This window comes from Lynx canadensis, chromosome A2, assembly GCF_007474595.2.
Source record: "Lynx canadensis isolate LIC74 chromosome A2, mLynCan4.pri.v2, whole genome shotgun sequence".
NCBI classification, from domain to species: Eukaryota; Metazoa; Chordata; class Mammalia; order Carnivora; family Felidae; genus Lynx; species Lynx canadensis.
This window is the reverse complement of record NC_044304.2, coordinates 40,336,914-40,357,998: the sequence shown is the minus strand read 5'-3', so window position 1 is coordinate 40,357,998 and position 21,085 is coordinate 40,336,914. Positions and strand designations below refer to the sequence as shown.

The 21,085-nt window shown below is 45.0% G+C and overlaps 1 protein-coding gene across 1 annotated transcript in view; it reads left to right on the top strand.

Moving 5' to 3' along the window:
- The window catches only part of PDZRN3 (PDZ domain containing ring finger 3), a 241,078-nt gene that overhangs the window by 202,868 nt on the left and 17,125 nt on the right, over positions 1-21,085 (top strand). Inside the window, exons 4-5 of the mRNA XM_030307250.1 lie at positions 16,659-16,906; positions 19,956-20,043. Coding sequence (XP_030163110.1) covers positions 16,659-16,906; positions 19,956-20,043 — 336 coding nt within the window. The remainder of the gene's footprint in view (positions 1-16,658; positions 16,907-19,955; positions 20,044-21,085) is intronic.

Sequence of the window (21,085 nt, the reverse complement as noted above, 5' to 3'; positions counted from 1 at the left end):
AGTTGGACGCTTAACCGACTGAGCCACCCAGGTGCACCGAGGCCAGCATTTATTGAGGGCCTGCTTTGTTCTCTGGCCCACATGCTGAGAGAAAGACTGAAACCAGCCCTGTGCTCCCAGCACTCATGGCCTGGCATCTGTATGGCATGGTGTCACCTGTTACATATTGTCAAACAAGCTAGTCAAGGCTCTGGGGACCAAGGGAGGAAGCCAGCATTTCCAGAGGAGGAGCACCCACAGTTGGGCTAAAAGAGTCACCTTTAGGGGTAAAAGGTCTCTAGGAGACAGACAGATAAAGTGATGGCAGCGGCTGCGGGAAAGACAACTTGTGTGGACATCATCGGCCCCCACCGTTGCCACGTCATTTCTCTTAAAGGGGAAACAGGAAAACAGGCTTTCAAAAGAAGTACGAAAGGCCAGGGCTTCCCAAACGTAACACACAAAGGTAGAGACGCACAGCATGTTTGGAGGAAGTGCTCAGATTGTGTCACTTGTCCAACATGGTATTTATTGAACACCTGTAGTGTGTGCCCCGTAGGAGGGGCCACTGGTAAGGATGCAGGGGCCGCAAGGCTAACGAAGTCATGATCTTAGCACCCGGAGGTGGAGGGAGATGAAAATGCACCGGTACCCAGCTCTGCGGGTGGCCGGTGCCGGGCAGGAGGGCCCCCCGTACGGGGTGTAGGATTCAGTCACGGTGGCCAGGCTGGGCTTCCTGACCATCTGAACGGAAGCCGTCAGCATCGGCCGGGTGGAGGCTGCAGGGCCAGAGGAGTCCTGGATTGAAGGAAAAGTATTTCATGACCAATACTCCCCTGTGCATACGTGCCCTGTGTTCTCTCGTATCCCGAGAGGGCTTGGCTGTCAGGGTGCCATCCCAAGCTTGACTTCTACTTGCCGAGCTAAAGCAGAGGAGAATACATGGAGAGTATGAAGGGGCTGCATAGCATGACTACACCGAAGATTTAAATAAAGAAATGCTCTGGAGAGGCATTAAAAATGTTAACCATATCCTCTCCAGACTAAAAAAGCCAATGGAGGGGGTAAGGGAACATAGTGTTCAACAACACATTTTTTAAAATGTATAGAGTCCTATGTTAGTAAAAATAAAAGGAACCTAGTAACACAACCCAGAGGGAGAGTGTGTGCACATTGTAGGATAGCAGTTAGAACAAGTGTATACACGGCCAGACATTTCCTCTAGATACACACGGGGGATGTTACCCCTGGAAAACACATTTTTCAGTGAGCTCATCCATGAGGCAAGATGAAATGAGGTCAGAGAGAAGCTTCCAGAGCTTCAGACTCTTGGTTTCTAAGTCAACTAAGTAAAGGTTTAAAGGAAGAGAATCCCTGACCCAAACACAAGCAGCGGGCGGGGGAGACATCTTTACTGTTGCCTACAGGAGCTAAAGACAAACACTGTTCCCAGAGCTGGGCTCTGCCATTCCTTGATGGGGATCCGTATTTTGGCTGCCAGCCATCTGATTTCTTTTTGTCAGTCCCACACCCCATTTTGCTGAAACATAGCTGCAAGTGCATTTCCACTCAGCTGGGCACACTTGCTAACTCTATGCAAACACCAGAACTAGAAATCTCACCCCAGTCCTCTCCTCCCCTCTGACAACTTTACTCTTTTAGAAATTCGTTAGACCCTTTTTCTGGCTTTAGGTTTGACATAACCAAAATCATGTACACGTACTTCTGTCTCTCTCCCTCTATCTCTCTGTTCCCCCTCCCTCCATCTTTCCCTATGTCCCCCTCCCGCCCTACTTCTCTCTCTCTCTCTCTCTCTCTCTCTCTCTCTCTCTCTCTCTGGAAAACCCCTGCATTTCCTCATATTCTAATTGCATTATCAAGTGTTGTGTTTGGATCATTAATTCCTTCCCAGACGATTTGCTCTTGGTAGGTTTCTAGCAAATGTTGCCCAGGTCTAATAAATCATCTTAGAAAATGCTGCAGGTTCTTGTCTGTTGCAGGGACGGGAGTCCGCACGCTAATTCCTGTGCCCTGCAAAGAGTTTTATCCTCTTTCCTCCCACAAAAGCAACCCGGTTAGCTTCTTCATTAAAGGTCACTAACAGTCTGACAGCAGAGGAGAGAGTTCACAGTTGTGCTTTGGCCAGCCTGTCATTGGAGTCGTCCATGGCTGGGTTCACTGGAATAGACTCCAGGTTATTTTGTCACCTAAACAAAGTGTCTCTAGGTGGCCACAGGCAAGGAGTCCTTCTCCTCTGTATCCCCTGCTGGACCCGAGAGGGGGTTGTCTGAAGGACCTGCCACGCTGATGTGATGCTTCTGGGTAACCAAAACGGAGGGCAAGAAAATGAACTCAAGAGGTTGTAACAGTTGAGTATCCTTATCCTTGGGGACATACTTGTTGCTCCCACAACGGGGCAGAGTTGCTGGAGCAGGAGATTGTGGAATGGAATCTAGAAGGGCTGTAATGTTCATCCTTTTCACAGACATCTTTCATTTTATTTTTTATCTCTGTTAAGATCCAAAAACTTATTATCATGGGCCTTCTCTATGCTGGAGTTCTGTGCAGCTTAAACTTGTAATTACTCTGCCATTCTTATTCCCCAGAATTTAATCACCAAAAAAGCGAAGATCAATTATTATAATGTGGTCATATTTTAAAGCCCTCGGTACCTGTGAAGTTGAGAGGGAGAGTCATTTTATTCCCTATTTTAGAGGTGATAAATATCCCACGATGTCATCATTATTCTTTTGGTGCCATTTATAAATCACACTCATAAATCTTTGAGAAAGAACTACCACCTTAAGTTTATTTTTGATTCATAAAGGTTCTAAATCTTACCAATTTCTGTTTCTTCCATGCCTCCAGAGTCCATCATTCCTGCTGACTTTCATTGGCTCTTCTTTCAAAGCTAATATTTCCAGAATTCTGCATTAATTTCTCACAGTGATCACTAGGTAACTCTGTACTTCATTGGAGACAACGTAAAAAGAATTTATACAGTCTATTGATAGAAAGTTGTCTCGCGTTGCAAGGGGAGTATCTGCAAACCATGAATCTCTTGGCAATTCACTGAAGATCTATCTGTATTCATCGTTGCATGTTAAGTACTCTTAAATGCAATATTCTTAGACATAGTACAGATGAAGTGTGAGTGGGTAGGATCAAGTGTTTTGTCTTCTAGAAATTTTATTCAAATTTAGAAGTATATCTCAAACCAGCAGGAAAGAGACACATATTTTTCTCCTCTAACCTAAATTTTCTCAACACATAGAGCAATAATTCGCAATTAAAAACAGAGAATATTGTCACAGTTTAGGACAAACGGGAGGTTAGTTTTTGTGCTTATACATACCAACTTAGATAAGCACTGAATTCATATAATTCACATACACACACGTACCATCATCCCTCTCCAAAATGAGTCCATTGCCACAAGCTAGGAGAATAAAATATGGAGCCCATCCCCCCGACCCTGAGGACGCTAGAGTAGCAAAGGCCATCCTGCTAACTGCAGACTTTATTCTACAATTTGCCTCATGGGGATAATTAAGAGGGAAAAGATGATCAGGAAAATTTTTCATAATAAAAATGCTGAAAATTACCCATCATAATACCACTTGGAACTGTTGATGTCCAGTAAAGATTAAAACTAAAAATGTAGGAATTGTATAATTAGAGATGATGTGCTTTTTTTTTTTTTCCAACGTTTATTTATTTTTGGGACAGAGAGAGACAGAGCATGAACGGGGGAGGGGCAGAGAGAGAGGGAGACACAGAATCGGAAACAGGCTCCAGGCTCTGAGCCATCAGCCCAGAGCCTGACGTGGGACTCAAACTCACGGACCGCGAGATCGTGACCTGGCTGAAGTTGGACGCTTAACCGACTGCACCACCCAGGCGCCCCTATGATGTGCTTTTTTTAAAAAATACAGTTCTAAAACACCAATCATGTGGGAAAGCTTGTGCAAAGAACAAAGTATTTTAGGAGCAAATGCATGGGCTTCCCCTGTTGAGGCTAGGGACTGTGTGTCCCACTGTGTAGAGAGAGGTGTTGAAATATGAGATTGAGTGGCTTTTTTAACCAGTTGGAAGCATAAACCATTCTTCTTCCTATAATCCAACTTTATTATGGTTTTCTAGCAAAAGAATGGACATGTTGGATTCTCTGACGCAGAGGCTCCCAACAATATAGTAGCTTCCGTTGGACAGGAACCAGCAGGTGGTGACATGGTGCCCTCACCGCGCATGTGTGAGGGACCCCAAGAAGGAACTGTGACTAAGGATCCAGAACATTACAGGGAGTCTATATTCAAGTCTCTCTAAAATAAATAAATAAAATATTTAAAAAATATAGAAAACAAACAAAAAAGATTTCAAACCACTGTTGAAGTTCCACTAAAAATGTAAGACACAAATCCACAAGAATCAGGAAATTGTATTTAAAGTGTATCATCATTAGTTCTCATTTCTCCTGGCATCCCTTGGTTTGTTACCTGACATTGGTGTTGTTGAAAAAGAGTTAGGAAATATCATAATCTTGTCAAGAGGAGTAAATAAAACACAGATCATTGAGGTCAAAAAGCTTCTTTTAAAATTTGATACCTTGGCCTGTGGCTCCTGTAAGATTCAAGGACTTCGAAATGTCTCATGGCGCTGGTTTTCTTCCCGCTGAAGAGTTTCCTGTTTAACATAAGACTAACATTACTCTCCTCCTAGTTGGACTATTTTAAATCGTGGCCCATCGCTAGAGCTCCACAGAATGCCTCAGGAAGTTGGTAGAAACAAGAGGCTAAAATTTGAAGGGACAACTTTGTAAGAAGAGAATTGAGACCAGAGGTCCCTTAGCTTTTCGCAGTTTAGTAGGAAGGGGTGGGTGAGTGAATGTCCAAAACCAGTGTTTTCTCATTCTGGTCGTTAAACATGGACCATTACCAAGGGGACTTTCTGGGATAGGTCCATGGACATAGTCACCTTGGTTCAGCCTGGCCCGGCTCACCCGTTCCCACCAAGGTGTCAACCGTGGATGTCTTTCTTAAGCCAAGAGTTTCCTGCTTCTCATCAGAGCCTTGCATTTCCTATCTGTGCCTCACCTGCCCCTTTTGCGATGAAGGCTCTTCTTCACTCTACCCTCCCATCTTGTGTACACCTAATCTTACCTTTGCTTTGGGCCGAGGTCAGGTCACAGTGCTCCAGCTGTGCAGGTCAGGGGTTAGAGGGTTAGAACCTATGCTTGAACTTGGGCAGACGTGATTCAAATCCCATCTCTACTGCTTAGGACTCACACAAGTCTTAGGATGCTGCTTTTAGCTCCTTGGGCTTTGATTTTCTAATCTATCAAAACAGAGAATGCCGCTGACCTCACCCATGACCGTCTTATTGGGCAGAGGGGATAGGATCATGCGTCTACAGCATTTAGCACAATTCCTGGCACAAAGCAAACATTCAGTACAAGTACTCCAGAATACTATATCCTTGAGGCGGGTGCTGGGATCGAGAAAGGCTTCTTTCCCATAGACATGAGTGCAACATAAAATCTTTTTTATTGATGTCCTCACACAATGTATTTGCAGTCATGTTTTACCGAGATTTGTCAGTCGGAAAGTCTAGAATGTCTAGAAACTACAAGGGGGCTGGTGTCTCCTGTGAGAGTGCTGATTCTGAGCCAGACCCTTTACACTGAATCTTGACAACTCCATTTTCAGATGAGGTACAGGGAGAACTCTGGTAACTTGTCCAGGTTTGCAGGGTGGTGACAATGGTGACATTCAGCCCTGCCCCAGGGCCTTTACTTGACACCATTCAGTGACAGAAACCCTAGGAAGGAAGTGCTGGAATGACCTAAATTTTCAGTGGAGGACACTGAGGCACACAGAGGTAGGGTAGTCCTCCTGGCATCCCATCTGGTAAATGGCAGAGCAGAGATTCAGACCCCTGTGTGTCTCACCCCAGAGCCCAGACAGTGTTCACTCTTCACCCGGTGTCACCGAGCTTTGGTTACCACTTGATCAGTGCCTGGCACATAGTGGGTTCCCCAATAATTCTTGAAATGAATGAGGATAACAGACAGCTAACATTTATTGAGCACTCACTCTCCCGGGGCGCAAACCCTAACTACTTGCTATGTATGGCCTCATGAATTCTAACAACAACCCAGTGAGTTAGGTCTGTCTGTTGACCCATTTTACAGATAAGAATGCTGAGTCACCAGGAGGTTAATTGCTCAAGATGACTTAACACAAAAGTGATCAGCCTGTATTTAAACTGAGGCAGTCTGGGGCGCCTGGGTGGCTTGGTCAGTTAAGCGTCCGACTTCGGCTCAGGTCATGATCTCACGGTCCGTGAGTTCGAGCCCCGCGTCGGGCTCTGTGCTGACAGCTCAGAGCCTGGAGCCTGTTTCAGATTCTGTGTCTCCCTCTCTCTCTGCTCCTCCCCTGTTCATGCTCTGTCTCTCTCTGTCTCAAAAATAAATAAACGTTAAAAAAAAATTAAAAAATAAAATAAACTGAGGCAGTCACCCCCCAGAGCCGAAGAGTCTTAACACATGTGAAACTAACCCCTTCCTTATCTTGCACAGCTTCATGCAATCTCCATTATGATCCTATTTGAAACTTAAATGACCATGGTCACATAAAACATCATTAAACACTTGTCTTAATATTCTTTTAATTTCTGCATGACAGCAGTTGTTTGCGAGAGTCTTCCTATATGTCCTTTTCTTTATGATTAGAGGCTTGAGGGTGGAATTTTATCTTAAACACTCCCCTAGTCTGTGAGGAAAACAGCTAACAAATTTAAGTTTATAAGAGATATTTATGAGACCAATATGAAGTTCACACCAGGGAGATGGAAATGACATAATAAAATGGTTTTCATAAGGCCTTGGGTGCGATGCTTGCAAAAATGTAACCACACCTTTCCCCTTTGATTGGTGGCTGTATTGCTTTTATGGTAGGAGATAATGCTAATATGGATCATTGCGTGCAATAAAATTGACATGTAGAGGGGCGCCTGGGTGGCTCAGTTGGTTAAGCATCCGACTTCAGCTCAGGTCATGATCTCACGGTCAGGAGTTCGAGCCCCACGTCCGGCTCTGGGCTGATGGCTCAGAGCCTGGAGCCTGCTTCCGATTCTGTGTCTCCCTCTCTCTCTGCCCACCCCCCCCCCCATTCATGCTGTGTCTCTCTCTCTCTCTCTCAAAAATAAACGTTAAAAAAAATTTTTTTAAATAAAATTGGCATGTATAAAGCTTGGCTACCTCTGAACTAAGTGTGCCTCTCCCAGTGCGAGGTAGAAGCCACTGGCATCTTGAACCAGAGGTCTGCAGCTACACAGATGCTCTCCGGCCTTTCCATGTCATCTGTAAAATGCAGATAATGTTACATGATCTCCCCCACGTGAAGATCACCTGGGTAAATGCATGCACAGTGCTTAGAATAGCGTCTGGCACAGAGGGAGCGCTGTGCCCCTGTTGCCTTGATGATGACGGAAGTGTCCGAAACTCCTGCATTTCGCTGTGGCCATTATGGCCGCTCATTAGATACCCAGGTGAGCAGTGGAGCGCAGGGAGATAATGCCTCCTCTCCCAGACTCGGCAACAGGGTAGTACTCGGGAAGGACACCTTTTTGGCGTAGGGATAAGGGAGCTGAGCCCCCCGACAGAGCCCTCTGTGTGTCCAGGGCAAAAATGCAGGTGCCCAGAGGCCAAGTGTTCACATGCTTCCACTGTACGGGCTTTCGGACCTCGTGGCAGCCAGCAGGGGGACCCCTGCCAGCCCTTCCTTTGGCGGGGGCGGGTAGAAAAGGGCTCCCTTTCTTCTGAGCCCAGCCACCCTACTCACCTCCTTGTCTGGGCACCTGGAGCACAGCTCAGTCTGCACAACTAGAAGCAGTGATCCTGGAGGAGGGTGTGGGGGAAGAGGGCAGGGGGATGGGGAGGGGAGAAGGAGAGAGAGAAGAGAATGGTCAAGGAAAAGAAACCGTTTTGCATTTTGTGATTTTTCTATAAGGTCTGTAACATTGGCCTTTCTCATCTCCTTCCCCTATAATGGGAAGTTTTGCGTTTTCACTTGAAGCGGCCCCGCCTCACCTCATGCAGTACAGAACCCACGGAGGACAGGAAAGCTTGGGTAGAGCTGCCATGCTCTTTCGCAGACATTCCATAACCTTTCTGGGCCTCATGTTTCACACCATCCACGAAGCAGAGGATACTTTCCTTGATAGCCTGTGGATCCTATTGAGGACGGCACGGTCCTCAATTTGAGTTTGAAAATGCTTCCCACTAAATATGCATGTATGTAAAAATATATAAAACACATGTTTTATTCTCATTCGAAACTTGGAACTTCTAAAGTAGACTCCATCAGATTTGTGTTCAACTTAGCTAAGCATATAAGATCATAGAGCAGAAAATATATTTTTGTGTAAGGGTAGAAAGGACCACGAAAGGACCACGCCAGCAGATGTGCACAGTGAGGGGACTGTGTCTGCAAACGAATGAATAGGTCACTCAGGTGACTTGTTGGCAAGCCTTCTGCATTCCAGCAGGTCTCTGTGTGCTATGGGGAACAAAAGACACGGTTCAGGCCCTCATGGACTTTAAGACCTGGTGAGAAAATGCAGGCAGTCAATAGAAAAATAACTATGTGATTATACATCAAGGAAAATGCTGTGAATTCTACTCAGTGACCTCTCCTTGTGTGACTATTCTCCAGCATAAATAAACTCGTGTACAAATGGACACTGGGCGGGTGGTTGGATCTTAAGAATTGGTCAAGGCTTTTCCAGATGAGTATGAAGAATAAGAGAAGGGCGAGGGTGGTTGGAGGCATTTGGAAGAATGTCTGCCAGGAGTGAACGGTGACAGACCGTGGAATGTGATCAACCATTTTTAACTGAATTTAAACTTGAAACCAATCCCTGCTGCAAAGGCATTAAGGATACAACTGGAGAAGAAATGTTCCAAAGAACTTATGAATCATAGAAAGTAGGGGAGACTTAGCTATAGGAACACCTTGATTCCAAGTACACGACACTGGGCTTTCCTATGTTGAGTTGCATTTTTAAATTATCACCTTTAAGATGATTTTTTAAAAAATGTGCATGTTTGGGGCACCTGGGTGGCTCAGTTGAGCATCCAACTGCAGCTCAGGTCATAACCTCATGGTTCATTCGTAAGTTCGAGCCCCACATTGGGCTCTCTGCTGACAGCATAGGGAGCCCACTTTGGATCCTCTGTCCCCCTCTCCAGCTGCCCCTCCCTCTCTCTCTCTCTCTCTTTCTCAAAAATTTTTTTTTTGAAATGTGCATGTTTATCTTAAGATGTAGAGTAATTCAAATATGTTATAGCTTAATGGACATTTGGAGGTCATCACAATGGGACTTTGGGGTGATGCCATCATGGCTTCTTCATAAAGGAGATGAAATATTAAGGTAGATTTTTACCTGAGAAGAAAGCATTTTACAATATTTTAGGACTAACTTTACAAAAAACTAAGTACACAGATGATTTTTAGCCTCGCTTTCTTGAAGACATGTTACCCATTTTATTATTTAAAGGCTGGCAGCCAGGAATACTCTCTTTAAGAAAACAAGTACAGGATTTTCAAATCTGAGATACTTAAGTCAGACATCAGGAAGGCCCCTCTCACAGGACAGTTACCTCAACTATAAATTCAGGTGTGCACAGCACACAGGTGCAGTAAGGCAGGTGATCTTCCCCTTGGAGAGGGAGCAAGCCCAAGGAACCAGCATCAGGATACATTTAGAAGTTAACATGGACAAACTCTAGTGTGGTCCGTGATAGGTATCATACTAGAGATTTAAGGGTTTTTAAAAAATGTTTATTTACCTTGGGAGAGAAAGTAGGGGAAGGGCAGAGAGACAGGAGAGAGAGAATCCCAGGCAGGCTCCATGCTGTCGGCACAGGGCCCGACACAGGGCTCAGTCCCACGAACCGTGAGATCATGACCTGAGCCAAAACCAAGAGTTGGATGCCTAATGGACTGAGCCACCCAAGCAGGCATGCCTTAAGTTTTTACATCAAAGAAACTGAAATCTATGCAAGTGTTGTCTATTTACACATAGACATCACATAGTAAAGTGAGGGTTTTCCACAGAAACACGTTACTGCGAACACTATTTGTTCATTAAGACTCCCTTTCCTTTTTTTTAAAAATTTGTTCAACATTTATTTATTTTTGAGAGAGAGAGACTGAGCATGAGCAGGGTAGGGGCAGAGAGAGAGGGAGACACAGAATCTTAAGCAGGCTGCAGGCTCTGAGCCCTATGTGGGGCTCAAACCCATGAACTGCGAGATCATGACCTGAGCCGAAGTGTGATGCTTAACTGACTGAGCCACCCAGGTGCCCCCAACTCCTGTTTCTTCTTAACAGACATAACACCTACATTTTAGATAAGTTGGCCTTCTCTATGTCAAGCCCCAGAGCAGACTATACATTTGAAATAAATTAAGACAGAACAAGGAGTTTTCCAAATGAAGAACCATTTTTTTCAGCCCAAATCAGGGCTTGAAACCTTTTACTTGTTGGTATGTAGTTTATTATTGTCTGCTACTTCCATTGGAACCTAAGTTTTAATTAGTTTGACAACACAGGTGTGATATTTTACAGAATGAAATCACTGCCCCTGTATTTAATTAAATGAACCCTATGAAAGTTGTGTTTTAGCCAGGGGCGTAATTGATAGGAGGCTGGATTCAAAATTGCGTTAGCACTTTTTATTGGGGTTGGGGGTCGTTTGCACATGCAGTAGAAATAGAGGTGATTGCAGTATGTTGATCCTCAGAAACCAAATGTCTTCCCATAAATAGATACTTATTTTCTAATTTAGAGACCTTGTGGTATATCTTTTCCCAGTATTACATATGCACGTATCCTGAACTGCTCACAGTTAAGTTATACAGCACTGTGCAAGCTTTCCAGGCTCCTGTTTTGAAAGGCGATACTACAGATGTATGACGTGACCTTCACCAATGGCATTTCTAGGTAGACAGTGATGACCCAGGTCCCCCCCCCCCCCCATCTGGGTTATGGGCTCAATTTGTGTTCCAGGATGTGTAGTCTGTGGGAACATTCCGGCCACCTCAGCAAATCAGATCCCTCACAAAATGTCTTAGGGCAAATGCTGCCCACAACAACATTCCTTCTGACCATTTCTTGAGTGGCTCGCACATGCCCTAGCCTCATTTCTGCACCAGAAATTTTCCCAAGTGGCATCCTGATGTCTTCCAAGAGAGGAACGACTCTCACTGGATAACCTCAGCAGATGTTTTCTCAGGAACTGAATGACCGGAAGATGGACAGATGGGTTGTCTGTGAAATCTACCCCCAGATGGAAACGCCTCTCAGCTTTGTGTTAGTTCTCAGGACCTTGGAGAAGACCGTCACGAGTGCCTCACACAAAGAGCTGCAGGCATGTTACCCAGGCCTAATCGGAACCAGGAATCATTCCACACCCTCGAAATAATTGTCTTGTCTCAGGAGACCTTACACTAACGGACCTCTTGAAGGTTCCTTAGTGTCATGTCATATTTGTGGCAATGATGTCTGCCTTGAGACAGACTGATTGGATTCTCACCATAATTGCACCTAAGTCCCAAGGGGCCAGCCAGAGCCTTAGGTGAATAACTTAAGCCTTTAATTTATAATAAAGATAAAGTTTGCAATCAGCATTTCTGGTTCCAAAACATTCCATTTACTTGGTTTTAGAGCTGCATAAACTGTTTTAAAAGCAATCTGCTCAATTGGGCGAGTTAATGATATTTAATTTGACCGGGCCAAACGTCACCGGATGAGCATTCCATCTGTAATTGCAGCCATCATCATAGCCGTTCTGTGTAATGTAGATGTAATGCTAATCCTGAGAATAAAGGCTGTCATTCTCGGATGGTTGACAGTGTACCGGAGTTATCCCCTCGCTAAGGCTCTCAGTGATGTGATTCCAAGATGACAGTGTAATAAGTGTTATGTGCACAAGGTAATTCAAAACAAATTTGGCTGCAAAAATGGATCGTCTAGGATAGTACACTCCTGCCTTGTCTCATCATCCTTTAAGAGAATGTAATGATCCCTAAAATACCCTGTCAAGAAGCTTGTGTGGCAGGGGTCAAGTCTGTAAAATTTATCTCTTGCACCCCTGACCCCTCCCCCCCCAACCCCCATGGGAGAATCTGAACTCGAGGACTTGAACATATTAATGTGTATGTTGGTAGTCCGGGAACAGGAGATAGGTAGGGAGTCTTTCAGTACACAAATGTCTCTTAAGACTACCTAATTAAGCTGCATTTTGCTGCTTTGATTTATAGATGATTTTCTCTTGGGGAAAATGTGACTATTCTGGTATAGGATCCCCATTAGTACTAGTATCTTAGTAAATTTCCTATTGTTTGCATGTGAGGCACTACAAGTACATTATCTCATTAAACTTTATAATAACCCTCAGAGGCACAATACTATAATTACATTTATTTTGCAGATGAGGTAACTGAGACTCAGAATAGTCAAGTTGTCCAAAGCCCACAATCAGGACCCCACCCCTGTGGGGTCTCATAGTCGCAGACCCTGTGCACTCCATCCCTGAGCTGTAACCTAAGGAAGGAGGAGCTCATTTAGATGGTGCACAGGCTTTAATGGAACTGCGTTTGATTAGCATACACACATGGCACTGGGCTCCTGAAACTATTCTGGTGGGCACAGGTGCCAGAAAGGCCTCTCTTTGGAACTCAGCCATATGTGGAAGTGACGTCCCGGAGGGGGACGGAACGTCACTTCACAGTCACCCCAACATTCCAGGCCTCCCCCTTTGGCTTTGCCATTGCTTTCCTTCAACCTAGGCTGTAGAGATGTTATGGATGTTGTCAGACCAGCACCTTTTAACAATGTCAGAGGCGGGAAGGGGTTGGAAAAGCCTTCCTGCTTTTTGTAACTGTGCATGGAGACGCAAGGCAGCTGTCTGCCCCCGAGAATCCTCTTAGCTTAGACTAATTCACATGGGTCCTTAGTGTTTCTTTTTGTAGGTACCATTTAAACATCTGCTCAGTCTTGTAGCACTGATGTGTAAAATCTAATATTTGCCATCACTTTTCTATAAAAATGAGCTGATTAAGATCCATTCCCAATCAGAAAAGCATTTTCACAAATTCTTTTATACAGATAGAAGGATGTATCTAGGAACACATCAGAATACATTCCTGCCTAATTTTACAATACATTTGTGTGATATTTACACCTACTGGGATGTTCTGGGCTGCAAGCAGTGAAGATTTAAGTTAAAATGGTTAAAGTAGTCTAAAGGATAAGGAATGTGGTATTGAATATAAGAAATTTCGGGGTAAGAGGTTCTAAGCTTGGTTAGTTCATTTGCTCAGTGATATCATCAGAGACCCCAGTTCTCCCATTTTTCTGCTCTGATTCCCTCAGTATGTTGTTAATCTGGCCTCAGAGACTGGCTCTTAACATGATCCCAACATACTCCCCTGAGTTTAAGCAACACATGCAGATGACCTGCCCATAGGCAGAAAAGAGCCATTCCTACTTCGTGTCCTATTTTAAGAACCAACAAAACCTCAAAAGATTCCCAGTCTTATCCTACTAGTCAGAAGAAGTATGTTGCCTGCCCGTGCTTAAATCCATCACCAAAGGAACAAGATGATCACAATGGGTCCAAGTCAATCAGACCCACATCTCAGTCTCCCCAGGAGGGAAAGCTCTCTGATCTGGTGGAAAGGAAACAAAATCTTATCTCTCTCAGCAGAGAGGAAGTACATGGGTCAAGGAGGGATGCTAGTTGACCAGGTAGCTGACATTGTCTGCTGTTGTATTTGCAAGACCTAATTGTATATTTAAAAACCAGACTCCATGGGGCGCCTGGGTGGCGCAGTCGGTTAAGCGTCCGACTTCAGCCAGGTCACGATCTCGCGGTCCGGGAGTTCGAGCCCCGCGTCGGGCTCTGGGCTGATGGCTCGGAGCCTGGAGCCTGTTTCCGATTCTGTGTCTCCCTCTCTCTCTGCCCCTCGCCCATTCATGCTCTGTCTCTCTCTGTCCCAAAAATAAATAAACGTTGAAAAAAAAAAAATTTTAAAAACCAGACTCCTAAGGGCATCTGAGTGGCTCAGTCAGTTAAGCGTTTGACTCTTGGTTTAAGCTCAGGTCATGATCTCCAAGTTTCGTGAGGTCGAGCCTTACATGGACTCTGTCTGCACTGATAGTGCAGAGCCTGCTTGAGATTCTTCCTCTTTTTCAGCCCCTCCCCTGCTTGGACTCTCTCTCTCTCTCAAAATAAATAAAACTTAAAAAAAAAAAAAGGTAGACTCCTAGGATGGATTCTTTTTTAGACACAACTAAAAGACTCCTGGAAGAAAATCTCTTGTTCATTCCCTTTCGGCAAAAGGCCTGGTATTTACGTGTCAATAGAGAAAGCATAGATTGAATATATCTTGCGAGATATATCAAAAGTCTTCATGTTTGAGTTCATTGGGGGTAAAAACTACCAATGTGGTACGAGCCAGCCTTAGACGGACTACTGAGGGCAGAGGACGAGCGTGGCTAGCTGGCCTGGGCCACACCCACATCTCCTGCCCATGGTGCCTCTGGCGTTAATTTAACCTAGGGACAAATTGACTATCATGCTGTAAATTCCTGTATTACTTGACTCTTGGTGTCAGGCACTAGTGGAAAGTACGGCTCAGAGCTTCTGCCACAGCATGAAGTTCACAGATCTCCACATTGCTGTTGAACCACCCACCCCCTCCCCCTTCCTTCCCAGCCCAAGCCTTCAGCACACTGGGCTCTGAGCAAGGAGGGGGTCAAGACGGTCAGCTGTTTGGAAAGCTGGAAAGAATTCCTTTGTGTCCTTTTACCCCCTTCTTAAGGGAGGAGGGGTGAAGACAGTTGGGGTGTTAAACCCTGGTGTTGCCCATCCTCGCGGGTTGAGGAAGCAGGGCTCTTGTTTGAGAGCGAATGGTGCTTCGGCGAAGGGTGCATTTGAACCATTGTGTAGCCCAGAGTTCTTGTTCCGTGACTCCCTTGTGATGTAAGTAAATTACTTAAGTAGATTGAATCCAGATCATTAATAATCTCCACTGGCACAATGCACTTGGGCTTCATTACAAGGAAAGAGTCCGACATCTATTCTTTAACCCAGCAGTTGTTTACAAGACACTCGGTCCTAAGAGTTCTTGTCCCTGTAGGGCCCGAATGAAGGGGCTTAGCAAAAATAGAAAAACGGCTGTGTAATCAATACTCGTGTTCTGCTCGGACAAAGAAACCAAAGTGCCCTCTGCCTCAGAGGAGGGACCCTAACTGTCAGTGTGCTTTGAAGTACAAGATAATGGGGGGCGGGGGCTACGGGGAGGATGTGTATGTCAGACAAGGAAAGGCTCAGGGTTCATTTTGACATTTATAAAGAAATACTACAAACATGCCTATTGAAAAAATGGAATATTAATCTAAGAGGTTTAAATTCAGGACTTCCTGTGTTAAGTGACATGAACTTGTCAGTGTTCTTCAGACATGTGAGAAGCTGAGGAACGTTTGCAGAGGTATATGCTGCAGAATTTGGTTCCTATACAGCCATCTTATATCTGACTTTAAAAAAGCAAACCAACCGCTTGGGGAATAATATGGAAATACGCCGGAGCCTGATAACTTGCATGCAGTGCTGCCATGTGACATTATCAGACTGTTGGAACGTGGGGTCAGTTAAATAGTTGGGCTAACAGGTCGCTGGGAATGGCTTCATTTTCTCGAAATAAGGTTCTGGCTTCTGTTTCCTCTTGCACAAGCCGTGCTAAAGATAGCCGTGTTGAGTGAGTTTTTATGGGATGCTGCCTCCAGGATTCTTTCCAGTGGTACAGAGTTGCGACCCACCACTACGTAGGTGATCTCTTGTGGTTTATCTGAGACTGTCGGAGGAGGGAGATGGACGTGATTTTTGCTCTGCCAACTTCCCAGGCTATGTTGAGAAAAGGGTTGAGCGGTGGCTTCATGGAAGTCATGCCGTAGACGGTAGACACTCAGTAAACACAGGCACTGGGGATGCGGCTGCAGCAAAGGCCGTACACAGGGAGAAACAGGACTGCAGTTACACTAGCTGTCGTGTCCCCAACGTCAGCCAGAATGCCAGCCATTTGTGTACTCCTTGATAGCGGCCATATCCACCTATGGCCTGGATTATCATTTCCTGAGTATTTTTAATGGACTTTTTTTGAAAGGAAAAAAAAAAGCAAAGCAATTCATTTAAAAAGAAAACTTCCTATCACTCCCATAAAAGGAAAGCTAATGTCACCTGACATAATACACCCCATTAAAACATAACAATGTAATTAATTTCCAGTTAGCTATTATTGCCTGATAAAGGCTTGGAGCCCGAGGCTGCTCTTTTCTCTCACAGGCAAGATTAGCAGGTGATGAACCTGTGTTAAAGACATCCCAGTAGGAAGCCAAGACTTCCCCACTGTGAGATTTATTATTTAATACCAGATCTGGAGTCTTTCAAACTCATTCCCATCCCACTAGGCATTCCTTAGGAAACCTAAACCAGAGAGAACTGCAATTGTCGGACACCCTCGAGTTGTTATTTTTACGCGCTCACCCAGGAGAACAATCTTCCCTGCTTCTGCTTGACTATAAGCCTCTCTCACCCTAAATATTTTTCCACAGGTCAACGGCAAAGACTTATCCAGAGCAACTCATGACCAGGCTGTGGAAGCTTTCAAGACGGCCAAAGAGCCCATTGTGGTACAGGTGTTGAGGAGAACCCCACGGACCAAAATGTTCACGCCTCCATCCGAGTCGCAGCTGGTGGACACAGGAACCCAGACCGACATCACCTTTGAGCACATCATGGCTCTCACGAAGATGTCCTCTCCAACCCCACCTGTGTTGGATCCCTATCTCCTGCCAGAGGAGTAAGTCACATGACCATGCAACGCTAACGTGTTAAGTGTGGTAAAGTAGCCCAGTGAAGTTGGTTTCTTCCCTTCCATGTGGTGAAAAAAAACTGATGTCTCTTACAATTTTCCTCCACGTTGCCCGTGCTTAACTTTATCGTTTATAGAGGCAGTCAATTGAATCCTGCTCAAAACCGCACCGACATATTAATTACTTTATTATAACCCTGGAGCGGAGTTATTCAAATTATATTCCCAAAACAAAATGACTTACAAATGTCGTCAAAGTTATTTCAGAATAAAATGTAATCACCACAAATGGCAATGTGACGGTTTGGCGTTACAACTAGAGGGAATGCTGATGATTCTTTTAAATAGACAACAAAGTAGGTTGGGAGCGTAAAGAGAGCCCTGAAGGTTGTGCGTTCTGCTTTCTTGGGTCTCGTTTCAAACCTGGATCTGTGTTAATAAGCCCACACGTGCCTCATATAAGTACCGAATTTACCGATTAAGTAACAGCTGCGGTCCAACACCCCACATTAATCACCCTCCACATGACTCTCCTCTTACCTTCCTTCCTGCCAGAGATACAGAGGAGCTCAGAGCTTTCAAGTCAGACAAGCCCGATGCTGAGACTCATCCCTAGCTGGGCAGCTGGAGTAATTTACTTTATCCCCGTGTTAATAGAGGAAAAATAGTAATAGCATTTAGAGTACAGTGTTGGATTAAAGGAAATAATGTGTGGGAAGTTCTCCCTAATAAGTGGCAGCAGCAATCATCATTAATTCAGTGACGGATTAAATATTTAGGGGAAGAAAATGAAGAGCATGACATTTTTTAAGACAGACCACTGGCTGAGAAGACGGCCCCTTTAACGTAGCTTTTCGCTTGTGATTTTGCATATTTGAGGGCAATGTGTCCACCTCCCCACCTCAGCCTCTCTAGGTGATGTGAGAGTCACTCCCGGCTCTTCCTGTCTTGCTCCTTGTTCAGATCATTGACTTGTGCTTTATTTTAAAGGGCGTTTTTCCTCTTCTGTGGAAAACTTCTGAGTGATACCTGTTGGGTTTCTGCTAGTAACTCAGAAGCAGGAGTGAGCACACGTTCCCTGTGGTTCTGTCAGGTGCCAGACAGAGGCTTGCCTTTCATCCCGTGGTGCTGTTAGCCGTTATAGGAACCCAGGGTCGATTGCCCAGGCCCGACAAAGTCATCTCCGCTGCAGTGGACAGTGTGTAAGGGGAAAGGAGGGGCCACCGATCACATCCATGCTCAGGGCGCATGGTCGTGTGCAAAGAACTGTTAGCTCATTTATGCCTCATGACTGCCCCTCCCATGCAGTGGGGAACTCACATGCTCACCCGTTCTCCTCAGCTTACGTAGGCAGCTGGATTGAAAGGCAGGTCCCGCATCACCTCAACTCCCAGCTCTTAGTCACCGCTGCTCGGTTGCGTCCCAGTTGATCCTGTGAAAGAATTGCCTGATTCACTGAGTATCATCATTCATGCCAGTTATTTGACTTTATAGACCAAAACTGCCTCCCAGTATTGATGAGGCCTTTACGGCAAGTCCTGACTCTCAGATGGTGAACTGTCACAGTGATGGGCCTTTTAGAAACCAGACCTTTAATTTCCTCTTAAGTCTAGTTAACATGACATGACTTACCCCCAAGGGGAAACTTGAGAAATGTCAGTAGAGTGCAGAGGTCGGACCAGGTTCTGGCCTCAAGGTCAGAGGAGAGCAAGAGTACGCATCGGGATTGAAAGGGGAGTGTTAACTTGATGCTTGAAAGCCCAGGCCTTCCAACAGCATCCTCAGTACTAAAAGCCCCTTAAGTGCTGGCAGTATATTTACCTGATAGGCCCTGATAGGTCCAGAAAACTGAAAGCCAGCCCTCGTTGGAATGACCCTTCATGTCTGGTCTGTTTTTTCAAAAGTAAGTGCGTGGGAGGGAAGACCAGAGCCCATCGATTGCTGTGCTGACCTTTGAGAACAAGAAGGTTTGAGCCCACAGTCAACAATCAGGCCGAAGCTTGCCGTCCACATCTGGCACCTTTCAAAGTTGCCGGCCGAGCCTCTTATCATTCCCACTGCCTTTGCTTCTAGACGTTCAGTTAATGTTATTTCCAGAGAGCTGGTGGGTTCTGGAAATAGTGTAAGTAGTATAGTGTTTCTGTAAATAGTGTTTCACATCTGTTGTCCTAGAGAGAGACTCAAGCTTCTGTTCTCTGAGCAGTGGCTGCCTATGCATGTGTGCTTATACACTCATGCATTTTATGTGTGCATGTATGTATGCTCATTATATACCTGTATGTGCATACAAGGTTTTCATGCCAAATGTATTCCTTGTTGGGGAACAATCACAAAATTTGTGAAAACACTGTCCTAGATGACAGCATAGCAGTTTTTGTCACATTCCCTTTGGACCTGACTCAGAGGCCAACACATGTCTTTGAATGTAGCCTGAAGTCCAGCCTTTTTTTCCCCAAAGATAAAATCCATCGGTGAAGCAATAAGCAGGAAATAGGAGTATGTCTCCAACCTCGAGTTAGAAATGAGTCCTCTTGGAGTGCCTGGGTGGCTCAGTCGGTTAAGTGTCCGACTCCTGGTTTTGGCTCACATTTGGTGAGTTCAGGCCCTGCACTGGGCTCTGTGCTGACAGTACAGAGCCTGCTTGGGATTCTCTCTGTCCATCTCTTTCTGCCCCTTCCCCACTCACGCTCTCTCTCAAAATAAATAAATAAACAAAAGAAAACAAAACCAGAAATGAGTCCTGTTGACCCACATGACTAGTCAACTGGGGGATGGTCCCTGGGAGCACCTAAGGCTGTCCCACTGTCATCTCCATCTTCTTCCAAGGGGACAGACTTTAGTGCAGAGGACAGAAGTGTTACAGGGGAGGTCCTGACCCTGCTGGGAAACACAGGCAGGGAGAAGCAAGCTGAGACAGCACCCCGGAGAATTTGTGCCACATCACAATGGACCCTTGTCACGGCGGGGGGCGGGGGGGGGGATGAAAGCAGGTACTTCCAAGTGCAAGGGGCCTGAAAGGTCTCTGTTCTATTTGCAGGCATCCCTCAGCCCACGAGTACTATGACCCCAATGACTACATTGGAAGCATCCATCAGGACATGGACAGGGAGGAGCTGGAGTTGGAGGTAAGCACAGCCTGTCTAGATTTAGGGCTCTTTCCCAAGACTGACAAGTTCCCTTTAAGTGTAGTTTATGGATGTCAGTAAAATAGCCACTGTGAGTGGATTTTTGTACAAGAACTACTTTCACTCATGCATTTAAAGGCGTAATTGAGCTTTTCTCCCAACTCCCTTCAAAACAGAGCATAACAATTGGATCACAAAGCAGAAATGGAGGATTTTTTTAAAATTACTTAAATGATAGGGTAGTAAGTCCTGTTGTAGATCTTTGAATTCGTGTAATCTCCTTTCCATCGGGCTTTCAAGTCCACACATTCTTGCAACTACAGTGAGCTTCCCTAGCTTTCTGCTCTTGAAGTCATCACCTTTTGTACTCAGAGGCAAGAATAGATGGATAAATGATTAGCTAGCCCACACCAACACCAAAGCGTTTGCCCAAAGTTTACTAACACTGAGCTTGAAAAAATTAGAAAATCCATGGCTCTCCTTAAGTGTTACTTGAGGCCAAATAGGACTCAAGATTCTAGATGATGTGTAGTCACACTGGCCTCTCAGGTTTTTTCAATTATTTTTATTCCAGTATAACTACCTTGCAGTGTTAGGTTAGTTTCAGGTGTATGATATAGTGATTCAGCAGTTCTGTACACACCGCAGTGCCTGTCACAGTAAGTGTGCTCTTAATACCCCTCCGCTATCACCTGTCCCCCCTCCCACCTCCCCTGGAGGACATCAGTTTACAGGGTTCTTGTTCTCATTTGTGATTTAGTAAGAGTGATAGAAAATAAGAGAAAATCCAACTTTCAAGATATATTTATTTATGCTTTTGTGTAAACACTGATTCCTGTATTTCATAGTGTTTTCAAAAAATACAAGAGCATTTTTTGAAAAGTGACTTTACGGAATAGGATAATTGGGACCTTTGAGAAAGATTCGTGATGTCAAGGGTAAACCCTGTGTCACCATCAGAAGGTAAGCCAGGAAAAGTCCCGTAATGCTTTATTCAGCTGTATGGCCAACCATCGTGTAATCTGGGCTACCAACCAACACC